Genomic DNA, 16,149 nt, shown 5'->3' with positions numbered 1-16,149 from the left:
ACGACATTAGTCCGGGCCCCATGTTGTTGTACCATTCTTTCCGGAGTAGTTATTTTAGTTGGTACTGTCGGCTGTTTATTGCTAATTGTCTGCTGAATCGACCTAGGTGGGCTGCATATTGACTGGGTCTCCACTGACTGCTCCCTCTGCTGTTGCATATTCCTTCCACCAGGGCGACTCATGGGCCTTATTCTTTTATCTTCTTTATTCTCCCAGATTAAGAGAAGCGTTGTTCTACTTTGTTGGGCTCTTAACCTCCAGCCGGAAGCAACAAATAGGCCTAAGCCTTTTATTGCGTTCAGCGCCTGGTGGGTATTAATTCCGTCACTAGCTCCATTGTATGTCTTACCTCTTGCTCTGTTCGTTGACAATGATGAACATGAATGACTGGACACTAACCCGCCTTGTATGGTTCAAGCGCGGACGTGATAGAAAACTTTCCTACACTGTTTAGAGTCGGAACACAAGCTTAGTTTAATTTGAGGGACAGAGAGAAGTCAAAGAGTATGGTTCATGATAAAAGTGGAAAACAAACGACAGACGCATTTTTTTAAAAACACAACATTTTTATTCAAATAGCTAATAATCAACAATGAACAATCAACAAATATTTAAATAAGCAATCCAATAAACTAACAAACATCTTTATTTAACAAACTATTTTGGACAAGGTTGACAACGTTGTAAAACTGAAGTTAGACTTCCATTGTTGGAAGTCATTGGGCCATTGATGAACACTACGTTTCCTAGCTAAAGACAAAAGATAACCATAATGTTCACAAAATCATCGATCTACTTTCTCATCATTTCTAGATGAGTGATGATCAAAATAAGTCACTAAATGTTCTAAAGAATATCCAAGACTGCTTTGATGAGGAAAATACACACAATATTGTCCACACACCATTGAACCTGTGCCTATAATTTCACATTATTGAATCGTGTTGTCTGAGCATTTCTTCTCATAAAGTGGTATCGGAGACTTAGCGTTCGTCCTGCTCAAAGTGTGGCTGATGTCCTTTCCCACTTTAGGTAACACTTCCACGCATCGCTCGTAGAGTCTGGCCTCTTATATGGTTTTGTACTCGTTGGCATGAGCCATCAAAGGGAAAACGGTACTGCAACGATTCAGTCTCAGGCGGATATCAACACCGTTTAGCAAATTCTTGTCTTGCATCCACATGTCCAAATGCAAACAATCCATCAGTTCTAAAATACGTCCTTGCTTGATTTTCTGTCGTCGTGCGATATATCACGTATTGTGAGGATTGTCATCTTCTGCTGAAATTGATGTGTCGTTAAACAAGAGCTCGCCTGCTGCGTCAGGTTTCCATACCACGGAAGCATCCAGATGTGTGTTCTTGGCCTCTTTTCTGTACGTCAAGAGATTTTCCAGGTACGCTAGGTAAGGGTAAGTATCCATGCTGCTGCAGACGAGTTAGTTATTCAAGTACAAATCTACTACGCTAAACAAGGAATGCATGAAATTGGTGACGGGAGCTACTCTGTCATTCTCTCCCGGATTGACATTGTCTGCCACTTTTTTCACTTGGACTTTCAAATACAAGTAACTGCTATTCAGATCGATGTAATCTTCAGGGTGTCCTTTGATGTCAAACTCATCCGTCAAAGAGGAGACGAGTTGAAATTCGACCCATTTGGGATTTTTGCATCGTCATTATGGTGGGTGGCATAGCAAATAGATCCACTTCCGACTTGGAACAGGTGCAAGACTCTCGGTACAGGATTTTGTTGTCTCTATGATTTTTAATAATCAAAAACCTTCTAAGTCTCGGGCGGTTCTTCTTTTCTTATTCTTTCTAGCTTTATGAGCATGAAGACTTCTGAAGGGGTGTTTTCTTCGTCGTCTCTTTCTGCCTTGTCCTTGCTGTCGCGTCAGGGAAGGAATCAGGAATGCTTGACTCGGCAGCGTCCACTGGGTTTATAGGTGTTTCTCGTCGACTCAAAATGCTTTGCCTGTTTGCAGCAAGACATTTTTGCCTGCTCTCAAGAATGCTTCTTTAGGGTTTTGTTTGTCGATGATGACATTTTGGAGAAATTCTTTGCCTTGCGTCAATGCCGCGTCTTTCAAGGCATGCAATCCTCGTATCATCATCGGTTTCAACACTGGGGCCACCGAACGAAAGGCTGATTTGAATATATCTCCTAAACCATGTCCTCGCTGTCGAGCGATGCCTCGGTACACTGGATACATGACTTACGGGTCGTTAGAGAATCGTTTTCGAAAATGGAGTTTCACTGTGACTTTCCCTTTGGTGAATCGAATATTTTTCCCAGATCTCATGTTATAGCAATGTTGACAGTGTCAAATACGACTTGCTGACTGGTAAATAGTGAGGATGTACAAATTCGCGGTGAACGTGATAGGTGTTTCCACCTTCGTGGCAGAATCCACTTTGAAAGGAATGACACGCAGTAACGGTAGGAAGGTGTGTCCCACCACGTTATACTCCACAACATCGGAGTACACAAAGATAAAATTCAGTGCTTGGCTCATTTCTGCCAGGGAACGAAATAACTTTGTTAAAGAATCGTTGTCGGAAATGACTGGTAATTTGTTTTGCTTGATCATTGTCATCCTCATCTCCATGTCTCCACCCAAAATGTCAAACAGTTCAGGACAAAATAAAATGGACAACACTCTACCCTCCGGAAATTTCATGAGTAGGCGACGAGCTACTTTATGATACTCAATGGTTGTTGTTGTTGTTGGAGTGGAGACTAACGCTGGACACAATATTCCCGTTGTTCCCGTTCGAGGAGTATTTCAGGGAAGGATTGGGAAGAAGGTAACCAATGCAACTGCTCAGTAAAATGGTCCACAATTGTTTGTCTCCTTGTTGAAAGCTCAAACTGGGAATGACTGCACCGATGACACAGTACACCACACCAGATTTGGCAGAAAAAAGACGATTTGCTTTTTAGGCACACGTTCTCCACACACATCCATAAGGGTTGCTTTTGTAGATGTAGCAGAGAAGAACTGGGTGGAGGATTGGTCAGTGCAGTGGTAGCGGTAGCTCAGGTTGTGTGGAAGGGTATGATGGTAATTTCTTTATATAGTCGATGACTTGAAAAGTGCCAATTCAAGAATCAAAACTGGGAGGATATCCTTTCCAACGCACATTGACTTCTTTGACACGTCGTTTTCCCATTTTATGGGTTCTTCGTTCGAGAATGCTTTCGATGTCGTACACGTCTTCTTCTGTTTTGGTCACGCGCTATAACTCGGGCAAGTAAAATGTGCCTTTCAACACTCCTTAGTTCATGTCTTCCAATTTATAGACGACAGGATAACGACCATGCACTCATCCAGCGACACGGAATATTTCGGTGGTCCAATTGGGTAAGTAACCTTTGTCGAAAGTGCGTTTTGTTTTGCCTATGCGCATCCGATCTCATACTGCCAACACTCCACTTTTCTTTGAGACAGCCACTATTGGGAACGTACCAAACATGCATTCAGAAACGGTGACTTCGTTGTCGGGAGTCACTTCTTTGTGGGCACGTCCAATGCTTTGATGGTAAGATTGGTTGTATGCTTGAACCAATTGTGGTAGGATGTCAATACTCTTGAGAGTGTATTGATGTGTAAAATATTTCCACATACGTTCTTTCAAGCTACGTTGAAAACGTTCCACGATGCTGGCTATGGTTTCGCGATTCTCGGTAGTGAAAAAATGAATGTCACGTTTCTTTATTTCTTTTTGGAAAGCTTGATTCAGAAATTCGGTGCCTTTGTCCGTCTGCCATCGAAGAAGGTAACGACCACTTTGTTTCAGCACCAGTTGGAGGGCTCGCACTAATTCACTGCTCAATTTGGAAGTCAATGGCACAGATCAGGCAAATTTGGAAAAGACGTCGATGACACAAAACGAATATTTGATGCCACGATTGTAGGTGACCAAATGAGAGACATCGGCTAAATTGGCTTGCCATTGATGATGGATGCCCTCCACTCGAGTGCGACTTCTGGAAAACTTTCGTCGAAGGGGTTTGTGTAAAGTGTTCGTGGCTTGTTCTTGCACTTGAGGTAAACGGAGACTTTTCAGTCGAGTTTTGGCAGCACGATGCAATTTCTGAACTCCTCCGTAACCTGCAGGATGGGATGGACCGTAGTAAATGCTGGCTAACACCTCCTCAATTTTTTAATAAGTCACCCACTCTTCGCTGATGCTACTTTGGACGGGGCGAGATGGTGGTTTGGAAACGGTTTTACGTGTCCGATGTGCCACGGGAGTAGAAGTCGAAGGTAGTGGTGGAGGTGGTAATGAAATGTCTTTGGTCTTCTTTTCTTTTTTCACTTTTGGTTTCCTTTCTTTCTTTTTCAATTATGTCGAAGGAGGAGTGTACATCATCTTTTTAACCCAAGCTTTCAGTTCTTCTCGTTGGGGTGTGGGGAAGGGGTCAACAAGGACGTTGCAATCTTGCTAGGAATGGGAGCTGCTGACGGTGTTTGAAAGACTTCTTGTACCTCTTCAACCTCAGACATTCGTGAGACTGCATCTGTCTTGACTGTTTCGGGGTGTGGGTGGGGGTAGAGGTGGTGTGGGTGATGGACTTTTCATCAAGACCTTAAAATCTTTCAGAGTGGGCAGAGCTGTTTCGTCTAAAGCTTTCTAGTGAAATAGTTGCAATCGTTGCAAGAGTTGACGGTACTTTTGCGATTTTTCTGTTTCGGACAAATCGTTGCGATCCATCAACGATTGCAATTCGTGTTGTAACTGGGACATCTCGGTCGAATTCAGATTGGGAGGCAAATGTTGGGTCCGTTGTTCTTGCCAACGATAGTATTCCATCCATCGCTTGTAAGGCACTAAAGCTAGTTTTCATCCTTCCATTCGATTTCAAGGGTCACGTCTGAGATTTTCGGACTCCAGTGGTCCCTTTTATCTTCTTGGTCCCTTTTCGCTTGCTTCCAGGAGTTCTCCCAGTATGATTTCCAATTCTTCTTTCAGCAAGGGTCCTAAAAACAGGGGAAAAATTCCTCCGCGTTTTACCAACATCTTTTTCTTTTGACGAATGGGGATTTTCTTTTGAACCATTTGGCGAAGAACATGATGATTTTGGCTAAGCATTGTTTCTGGTGTTTAGACAAAGGTATCGTGCCTTTCAAGACGTTCAAACAAAATTCGCACACAGCATCAATGACATCTTTGGAGGTGGTTTGAATGAGTATTTTCGCATGGGTGGAGACGATTTGGACAGGACGGACAACATGTACTTATGTTTGACTAAACGAGGAGGCAGTCCTGTCCTTTTCTTTCCTTTGGGTTTAGACGAGGGATGACCTTTGGCGGGTGACATCTTTGGGTCTTCAGGAGCACAAAAACACTGATGCCCATTCTTTTCATCAGGCCTTTTTTATACTGGAACACGTCGCCACTGATTGTCTTTACGTCGTATCAACTTGATGATAAGCATCATGCGTCGTGGAAGGGTTCGCAATGGACTAAATCGGGAAAGTTCTTGCTTGGACAAATCCAGTTAACTTTGTAACATGCCCGATCTCTCTTGGACTTTGATTTTGGGAACAGGTACTTTGTGAGAAGCTGGCACTGCAGCTAAAGAGGAGGAGGCTGTCACGGCTGGGAAGGTTTTTTGAGACGAGGGTTTCTACTGTGTCGTCAAATTAAGAAGAATGGGTGTCAAATTGGGTTTGGCTGACATCACCAGCAACAGAGAAGCGGCAGATCCTGAGGCTACCGGAGACAAGGTCACCGTAGCTGCAGGTTGTGATTTGCGAATGTAAGGTTGCGTTCTGGCTGAAGTGTCTCTCTTGGGGGTAGAAGTTGTTTTCTGGTGCCTTTTCTTTTCCTGGAGACTTTTTTTCTTTTTTTTTTTTGTGGACTTTACTTTTTCTGGGGTTGTTACCTGGTCTTGACACCGTTGCTCTTTTTCTTCTTTGGGCTTTGTTTGACCTTTTCGGGAGTGGTTTCTTTCTTGGGGTGAACTTTGCGGGCATTAGGATCCCATTTTAAGAGGGAGCGAATTATGACACATCCTAGACAACCGCTATCTCCAGGTTTCAAAATGATTTTTGTCAAAATAGCGTTTGGTTTGATGAACAATGTAAATGATGCCTTGCAGTTATTGACGAGCTATTACCGTAAATCCATCGTAAGACTTCTTGAGGCTGGCTTATAAGACACGACAACGTGGATTTTTTTCGCGACTGATGCCGTACAAGGCAGGAATCAATTTGACAGGAAGATGAGACTGAAGGGATGTCATGTTGACGCTGTGTGAGACAGACCCAACGTGTCCGAGGCTTTTATAGATGAAACAGATGGGTACGAAATCGCAAATAATCGGGGTGGGTGGGTTTTAAATCCACGAGCAAATAGGCATGTGGGGTTTGAGTGGCATCGTCGTACGCATGAGTCAGCCAAGGCGTTCCTAACTGTTTGGCTAAGATTTTCACTTGCGATTTATCTCTGGGGCTTTTAAAAAAGACCACGTAATGAGCATTGAGAATGATGGTGCGATAGGCTTTACTTTCTTGAAACAGATTTTGAGTAATGTAAATGACGCTGGCATTACGTTGATGGCTTTTGCGCGTAAACAACAGTTTAATTTCTTCTTCGTCTTCTCTTAACATGTCGTCGAAAATGACAAGATGGGTTTGACTGGAGTCAGGCACGATTTCGTCGTCTTCGCTAGGAATGCCTTCCACGTACACGATGGAATCACCTTGACTTTCTCGCAAGAGCCTGGACGCTGATTGCCAGTCTGTGTAACACCACACGGTCCGTTGAGGTGGACGATCGATCAAATGATGCTTATGTTCGATCAAACGCTTGACAAATTGGTAAGTACTGTTCGTATAGAGTCCACAGGGAATCGGCTCGTAAACGAAATCCCAGAAAGCAAGTCACTAAGACACACACAACACGGTAACCCCAATTCAGTGGACACAGTTCTTGTAATAAATGTTGGTAATCTTCCACTGTTTTAATAGTCTCATTGGTTTCCTTCCACGGAATATGTTGTATCACTTCTGATAAAGGTTGTGTATCCCGTTTTATACCCTCTTTTGTCGAAGATAATAAGTGTACTTTCTGCACAGAGATGATCGTATGCTCAGAGATGATCCAGTGACGAATATAAATGGTTTCGTCACAAGTTCACCCACAAGACATTGCATAGAATTTTCCTATAAAGACAAAATTCGATAACGTAACATATTTTGGTAATCCTCTAACTCTTCCTCTTTAACTCGTTGTAGTATGACCGACATGTAACAAGTAGGATGAGTAGACACCAAAGTCTTCTGATCCTCGTCCAGTTGAACAATGTCTGACCGTTGGAAGGTTTTCAAATGAATCAGTCCTCTTATACTATTCAGCTACCAGTGGTTTAAACACCGGTCACGTAACGGATGCAATTGTTCTTTGCGTTTCACTTGTATTTTGACCAGCTCTCGGTAAATGCGTTCTCTCAACTCCACAGGCAAACCACGAATGTTCTCTTGTAAATTATCCATGATCATGTCAGTCAGTATTATTTTATTTAAAATCTTCCCCTAGAGCGAAAATAATGAACATAGTGAGTAATTTCTGCCCACTGCTATTCAGGGTAACAGTCAAGGTAGTCAGTAAAATCTTCTGATGTAAACGGCTAAAGAGGAATAATATGATGAACGCACATTTGATCCAGAGAAATCTGAAACGGTTTTTGACTTTGTTCACTTTCCTCTTGTGAATTTCTCGACACAAACGTTCAACAGTCACCCATTGAGATTTTGCTCAGGCAAGTCCCTGCCAAACTTCCTTGTAGTTCTTATCCTGCAGTTCGTTTGGTAATCGCAGAAAATTATTTTTTAAATTGGGTTTAAATACTTGTCTCTGTGTTGTCCAACGTTTGACTCCTAGCCAAACTGGTTTCTTAAACGACATGGTATGCCACTTCAATGACTCCGTCCCACTAAAGGCAGGTAGTGACAATCCGTAGACCATCAACCATGTTCCAGATAAGCCGAATCTTTCTGCTCCCACTGGTGTAGTGACACACGACAACTGAAGAACTTGACCTTATCCCCTTCTCCCAAGTAGAAAAATCCAGCTCTGGCTAATTCTTTGGGGGTAGGTCCTCCTAGATATTTAGGCCATCTTCCTTGGAAGGTTCGGAATCGCCTTTCAAAGCTGCTGTATTCAGGCAAACGCACAGGGAACGAATATTCGTCTTTCACATGTTCATTTTGATGAGGGTAGGGTGAAATCCGCAGGGGTTTGCTCAGTTTTGGATGACATCCGTAGGTGGTAACTGCATTGTGCCACGTGAAGGTTGACATCCACAATGAAAACCAGTAAAGAGTTCACGATAACGAATGGCATCGTTTTCGCATTCGTTAGGACTGACGCAAGGGAAACATCAGTTTTCCTTCGCAATGGTGAGGTAACATGGGATGGTACAAATCGGTTGGAGGCAAGACTTTGCATTTGATCAAGCTTTCATGGCAGGTATGGTAGTAATAGTAGTTATAGCAAAGTTCCCATGATGCTTTACTGCATCGCTGAGGTCACAGCGCAATCCACTTGAGAATCACCGAACTTGAATGATGGCTGTTTAAAAGGATTCATCTTTCTCGCTTGGCTCTGATAGTGACAATGAAATATAGATCTTCGACGTTGTCCCGTATTATATACTGACCAATATCGACGTAAAGTGAAGTGGTTGGGAAGTCGCACTTGCTTGTGGTACACGATTTGATACAACTTTTCCAAGGGTCGACTGACAATTTGGTGAGTGGCTAAACGTACAATCTTGTGCGGTTCGTAGGTGGTCACTTTAAAGTTTCCATCCTCTCCAGACTGCAAGGCTTCTTTCAATACGCCAAAGTTCACCACTTGACTGTTGTGATAATTGAGAGTCAGTCCTTTCACTTATCACTCAGTGTGCACTTTTCCTTGTTTGTCCCGGTATTCGAAGCCGTAGTTTTTAGGACAACCACTAGCAAAACTTAGAATCTTCTCGTCGGGGTGTTCGTCTGACCAGGCTCCTAAACGGTCTCCTTCGATGTCAGAGTGACGTTGACCCGGGAGATCGATTTAGATGCAGCTGTCCGTGTTAAAGTACAGGACGCGATCACCTACCAGTTCTAAAGCTTCGACCAATTTTAAGCGAGCATGGGCTGTCACGTAAGCCGCAATGATGACATTTCCAAATTCGTCGGCTTGTACAAAGTCCAGTTCTTCTTCATAATTAACTAAGATCAAATCCTCTCGAACGACGTCCACCTGTTTCATGTATTTGGTTTTGTCGTGAATCATCTGGAAGTACCTGGAAGGTTCTGTCAAATACTCCGTCTTAGGTAAACACGGTCGTTGTGTCATTTTGCCCCACAAGCAATTTAACATCACTTTGGCAAATGATCGCCTACCTTCGTTTTTCTCGATGTTGTCTAAAGGGATGCCTTCCTGCTCCAAGTATTTCTCTTTGAATTTCGTTTGGTCTTTCGGAGAGTGACATCAGGAACGATATCTGCCGGCTTCTTGTTTCAGTTTCAAAAAGGCATCCACGTAGTCTGCGAAAATGCCTTTCTGAGTTTCGTCGCCTGTGTGGTATTTTTGTGTCTTGGGAAAGTGGTAATTTTTCTACACTTCTAACAGTTGGTAGCCCAGGTCAAGAGCTTTGAACAATTCCACGCTGGCCAACGTTCCCGTGAAGGAGCGTTCTTCCTTGGTGTGAAGACAAGGTTGGTCTTGGTTAGACGTTTCGGCACAAGTACGGCACAAGGGAAACATCAGTTTTCCTTCGCAATGGTGGGGTAACATGGGATGGTACAAATGGGTTGGAGGCAAGACTTTGCATTTGATCAAGCACTCGTTTTGTCGAATGTTGTCCTGATCGATGTGTTCGGTCAACAATTACGGGTGCATTGCGGGAAAGTGACAATATATGAACACGTAAGGATACAGCGAACACAAGTTCAAGTATTTGATTTCTTCTCCATTCTCTTCGTCGGCTTGGCACAGCAAACAGGTCGCATTTGTCTTTTCTCCGTACAAACTGTCTCGGGTGTTCAGCGGGTCTACCAGCTTGCAACTTTCCTCGATGCGTTTAAACTCGGGATCGGTTTTCAAACGGTTATCACATTTCCACCACTTGGTATCCTTGCTGTTCTAACTTCAAGCGCCGCTGACATGTGGCCTGGTACAAGTCTTCCATGGTCCGTTGTAAAAACTGATGTTTAGTGTCACGTTCAGGGTAACAGAGGGGGCATCCGTGAAATAAGCAACTGTTAAACTCGTATACGATCTTGGGGTTTTGTAAGTCCCACCGAACCACCGTTCCGATGGCTTTTCGCCTCCTCCGTTGAGGTCATGTTGGATCCATTTGTCTTCCTTGTCGCACAAGTAATGTAGGCAGCGCAGGGCTTTGACTGAGTAGTGACGTTTGACAAAGTTCGTCGTTTGAGGGCTGATGACAGCCACGGTGTTTTCAGGCATGAATCCTTGACTGTATACTAAAGAAGACTCTTTGGTAATGGAGCAGGATTCTTTCAAAGGATCGATCCCTCCGTGTTCCATGAACAGTTCTCGTAGTTTTCCACAGCAACGTCGTAAAATGTCCACGTCGGAACGACAATACATTAACATTTCTTCCTGAAAGTCGAAGGGGTCCGAGGCGTGAGCCTGATACCAAGCGTAGAAATCTTCTCGTTGTTTGATACGCATGTTGTCTGGGTCGTAGGCGTGAGCCCCAGGCACATGGGGTAGAACGGCATTGAAAAAGTGAGGAAAGTAACTTTTGACCATTTCTGTAATTCCAAGTAGCTCATCAAATCTTTAAACTGTACTTGACCTACTTGCATGAAAATGATTTTGGCTCCATTCAAAGTCACTCTATACGTTCGGTACTTTGTTCCGTATAGTATCTCAAAAGAAACTGCCCATCGTATCCCGAGAAATTGTGAGCCATCACCGTGGCATGGCGATGACAATCTCCGTAACGTTCGATGTCCTCTTGGCTCCACGTCTCGTCGATGGGGTCTAAGATCCATTAAGCGAAATCGGCCACCGTGTTTGATCTCCGAAAGATTTTTTCACGTCCTTGCACGCTGAATGAGCCACGCATAAGTTAGGAATGTGAATGCCAGTCTCCTGCATGCATTCGAAATCTAAAATGATTAAATTGCCTTTCTTCTGGTCGTCTTCCTCCTCTTGATGTTTGGAATGGTATTTTGGAATGTAGCATTAGTGTTCCAAGTCCACGATTTGGCGACTAATGTGACATCGTTTCTTTTCTGAACATACTAGTGCTTTGACATTATTGGTACGTATGCCTTGTCCACAAGTAGGGCACAATCTCAGGAGTTGACATTTACTTTTCTGCTGTGAACCTTGCGTCTTCAGATGTTGTTGGTAACATACAGAGGTGACAAAAGTGCATTTACAAGCTGGGAAATGCACTTGTTCTTGCCCTTCGTCCAGACAGGATTAAGAGGCCAAACAACCTGAACATCTCGATCCACAATGCTTGTGTTGCTCTCGGTTGTTATAGCCATAGTCACATTTCTCATAGTAATAACTGCATCCCAAGAATGCGGTGATACTGGTGATGACATATAAATGTTCATCGCGATAATAGACTCAAATGTATTTTCCGTCATGGAAATCTTTCCATCGAAACAACAGAGGACCGCGCAATTCTTGCTGGTGTTCTTTTCTAGTCGTAGCGTGGAGCCAAAACGTCTTGCAATTTTTGCATTTCATGAATGCCACAAGGTGTGTCTTTGGATAGCCCTGCTTGTTGTAACAGGAGTTCTGCTTCACTTCGTTGCTTGGCTCGGTCTGATCGTTGAATAGTTTTCCAGGCTCTTTTCCATTCTACCGTATCGTTATTGTCGGCACGCGCTAAACACTAATGGTCTTGAGGGTTGTTAATTTGGACGAGGCTACGCTTGATGCTACGATGGTCGTCCACCAATAACACTTTTCCGCGTTGTCCGTTCTCTTGGTGAGAGAGACGTGGGTTATGAACAGTGTGGCTTTTCCATCGATGAAATTTGTCGTTGGATTGCTGCACGTGTTGAATCTTGTCGACGACTTTGTAAGGTGTCAATTCTGTTGGGCTGCTAAACTCAATCCAAACGGGGGACTTCAGACCGCCGTGATGAATGGAAAATCTCAAGCGATCGTCTTCTTTGGCTCGACATTGCCGTTTCAAAGTGGTTAACAAAGAATCACAAACCTCGGTGATGAAGCCCATTGCTTTTTTCAGTGGTACGTTGGACTTGAAATATTTAAACTTCACCGTGTACGTGTAAGCCGTAGTTCTAAATTTTCTAGAGGAGCGCTTTACCGTCTCTCGAATGTGATAGTACTTTTTCAGGGTTTACTAATGGTGGTGAACATTGGCTGGGTGTAGACTCTCTGGGTCTGGATTCTGGCTCACTCATGTCATCTTCAAAATCACTGGCATGAATTTGTGCCAAGAATGAAGCTACTGTACGAGGCTATAAATCACGTTTCTGCCTCTTACTTTCTTCTCCTTTCTCCACGAAATGATGCGATCGTTTCATCTTGACTGTGAAAAGTCAAATGACTACATTTTAAACGCCATGGGTCACTTTATATCCATGTCAAACCAGCGTATATATAAAGGGTGCGCAACTTGCCTTCCAATATTTATTTCACTCTCAAACCGAGCAGAACGATGGAAGAGCCCACACAGATCGAACTTTTGATCAGTGCATTGCGAGGTGTCATAAGAACATTTCCTTCAGACATGCTCACCCTCCTTTCCAGATAAAAGTCAAGATACTTGCTATATCTGTAAGAAGAAAGGGCATTGGACCACAGAGTGTCCAGACCGTCAAAAAAGCAAGAGAGGTGCTAGAAGAGACAAAAGTCAAGACACCTGTTATCATTGTCAAGAAAAAGGACATTGGTCTTCAGAATGCCCCATGAAGCAACATGAGCAAGAAGAAGTGAGGGGTTCCGAGTGGGAAGAAGTAGAGGTACCCTCCTCAAAGGAAGAACCCAGACACGTGCAGAGAGAAAAATAAAACGAGAAGAAAAGACGACGAGGAGAAAGTGAGGAAAAATAGGAGGAAAAGCATGTTAAAGTGAAGAAATTCAACCCAAAAATGAGAGAGTGAACAAAGAATCTATGAACTTTTTAAAGTGTTGTGTTGTGCTGTGAATTGGATTGTAAAATTTGTACCAGAATAGACCAGACAGAAAATTTTATTGTCTCTTGGTTTTGATTTTTAGAATAAGAACCTACACTCACGCACCCACTCAAACATTCACCCACGAATATAAAGGCTATAAAAGAGCTTTTAGAGTTTTAATTGATTTTGGCAATTGAAATACTATCTCTTTTCGAGAGAAGTGGGTGGCCCTAAAAAGGACCGTTGGGTATTTGTTTCTTTAAAAAACAAACCCCAAAACGGGTCGCAATCATCGTTAACTGCTTTAAGCTTTTGTCACGGCCAAGGCCTACTTTTGGACTGGCTCCTGTTGATGATGATTTGGTAGAAATCACTAGGGGTGGTATCTCAGGCGTATTAACATGGTTGGGTTGTTTGGTTCGGGAAGGTCTTTTTCTCTTGGCTCGTAATAAAGAAGTCTGACATATTTGTTTCAGACTCCTTAACTCTGCTAACATGTCTAAAGGTACAGTCACCGTTTGGCTTTCAGTATTCTCCTTCTCTCCTAGACCTTGTTTCTTCTCTGCTGCTTCTTCCTGTTGTTTCCTTCTTGCCTCTTCTTCTTCTCGCTGTTGCTGTTGAAAGAGATAAGCTTGTTCTGCTTTTTCTTTCTGCTGTTGTAAAAATTTCTCCAATTCTTCTTTCTGTCTCTGTTTAAAATCCTCGACGTGTGGTAAAGAAGTAGAAGGTGGCGAAGGTACTGGTACCGGAACAAATTATTGCGAAGAAGAAAGAAAATCGACTAAATCCCAATTAAAATCGACCTGTTCTGGAAGTAAGCCTGTGTTGACTTTGGTAGCCGTTGATATTCCATCGCTTCCCGTCTCCACGGCCGGTGCACCCCAAGTCACCGTCTTCATAGTTTCCGTCATGTTTGAAAACTGCGTAGCATGGATTGACTGCGCACAGGCGCTAGCGCATCTATATAGTGAATGTGACGTCACAGACCGCTCTCTTCGGATTGGAAGACAGACTCTTTGTTGTGACTGAATTTTGTAACGCGTGTTTGGATTGGTGAATAAACTCAATCCGTTTCGATCCGCTCTTCGACTATAAATAACCGCGTTCAATTAATTCCCTTCACTTGTTCCCGTAGCAATATGTGGACAAACGTAGAATCATCTACTCTCGTTTCGTCGATGCTGTTCCGTACGGACTTACCCATGTATGTGAAATCATAATGGACAATTATCAGGATACGAGTGTTTGGAAGAGAAGAATTTATGTGGAGAGACAAGGCTGTTTGAAGAGAGTCCTTATCTACGGACCAGAAGTCAGAAGAAGTTTGAGGAAGAGAAGAAGACCTATGTGATGCCCTCTGTGTTAAAGGAATGATGTTAACATAAATCCAAAGGCCCTTTTCAGGGCCACTCATATGCCTCGAAGAGATTTGCTTTCTTGCCTAATTCTTTTTAGTGTGTTGTATAGTTGTTAAATAATTTTTTCTGTTGTAGATATGCCTCGAAAACATTTGCTTTCTCGCCTAATTTTTTTAGTTGTATAGTTGTTTGTATAATGTCTGTGTTATATCTGTCTCTGTCCCGCCTGTCGCGTTCCCGCCAAGCGTTCTACGTTTACCTCTCTCCGCTGTTTCGTCCGATTGAGGTCAGCCTTTGCTACATTGCTGCCAATCTCCAGTACCGTGACGTCACTTTACCTGTTCCATTCATATTGTCCCTATATTAATGGTAAGTCCCATTGTCACTATACAGGCCCACGACCTTTTTGACTGGATTCTCCCTTGTCGCTATAAATCTTGTCGCTATACAGGCCCAGGACCTTTTTGCCTGGATTTTCCATTGTCGCTATATCGCCCCACTATACTACTTGTATTAGCTTTTATACAATGTTGTTTACTTGAAACATTAGTAATTCGTACCTTAACGTCTGAAGCAGAATCAGTCTTATTGATGTGTTCACTTTTTACTCTGGGTGGATTTAATGATTTAAATTATTATTCACTGGAATTACAAAGTCTTCAATACTATTCGTAAACTGGGCCATTAATTTGGAATTAAAGTGAATTCAGACAATGACACGTTGGATTATATTATTGTGAATTATCAAAGACGTAGCTCATCGTCACACTCCAGGCCATTGGCACGTTCGAGACTACAGGCACATCAACACATTAAATATCGGAATTTATTTGAAATACCACTGGAAGTCAACTGGAGCTTTATACATTTAGATTTGTGATAGAACTTTTAGGGATATTTGGGATTTCATTCACAATACATTACGTTTTTTTTTTAAATTTTGACATTGAATTGTGGGGAATAAATTATTTGTAGAATTTTACAAAACTTGTTGGTTTTCGGTCTTTACTGTTACTTAGATGAAGATCATAGATTTGTCATTATATATATATATATATATATATATATATATATATAGAGAGAGAGAGAGAGAGAGAGAGAGAGAGAGAGAGAGAGAGAAGTCCTGTATGAGATGAAGGTAGGTCAGCCATATCAGGGAACTAACTGCAGTATTGATAAGTCGATATTTAAAAGTGCAAATGTGTGTTTGAGCTTCCCGATTGTGATATTGAATTTCTAATAATGCATTGATGGAGTACTACGGAGTTGAAATTGAACGTAGAAAGGACGAAAGTAGGTCACTTCATATCCAGGAAAGGTAACTGTATTACTGAGAAATCGAAATCTGAAACGCCATGTGTTATTTGTTATTGTGTTGAGAATATTTAACATCCTGTTTCGAAATCACCGAGTTTCCGCCAATTCCTGCCATTTGTAGGCAGGACAAGAGAGACCTCGTGTAATCTTTGTTTCAACAGGGAACTTCCTGATCTGACGACACTTTTGTTTGCGTTAGCAATACTCTCAAAATGGCACAGGCAAGAAAGACGGTGAGTTCTTATATAATACAGGACACTAGGTCTAACGGTGAAGGGAATCAATCCACTTGGGATATATTTAGTTGTTTAACTTTAATGTGACCTTTTTTTC

The 16,149-nt window shown here is 42.6% G+C and overlaps 1 protein-coding gene across 3 annotated transcripts in view; it reads left to right on the top strand.

Annotated features, from left to right (window-relative positions):
- Positions 1 to 15,766: 15,766 nt before the first annotated feature.
- The window catches only part of LOC149797684 (uncharacterized), a 113,576-nt gene continuing 113,193 nt past the window's right edge, over positions 15,767 to 16,149 (top strand). Inside the window, exon 1 of one of the 3 annotated variants that reach the window (XM_089962602.1) lies at positions 15,767 to 16,049. In XM_089962602.1, the coding sequence (XP_089818728.1) occupies positions 16,029 to 16,049 (21 nt within the window). In that variant the 5' untranslated portion in view covers positions 15,767 to 16,028. The remainder of the gene's footprint in view (positions 16,050 to 16,149) is intronic. The other 2 variants (XM_089962603.1, XM_089962600.1) reach the window with 2 other exon arrangements.

The sequence above is a fragment of the Sinohyriopsis cumingii genome, chromosome 6, assembly GCF_028554795.1.
Source record: "Sinohyriopsis cumingii isolate HCF-2022 chromosome 6, ASM2855479v2, whole genome shotgun sequence".
NCBI classification, from domain to species: domain Eukaryota; kingdom Metazoa; phylum Mollusca; class Bivalvia; order Unionida; family Unionidae; genus Sinohyriopsis; species Sinohyriopsis cumingii.
Note: the sequence above shows the minus strand (reverse complement) of the source record. Positions and strands in the feature narration are given on the sequence as shown.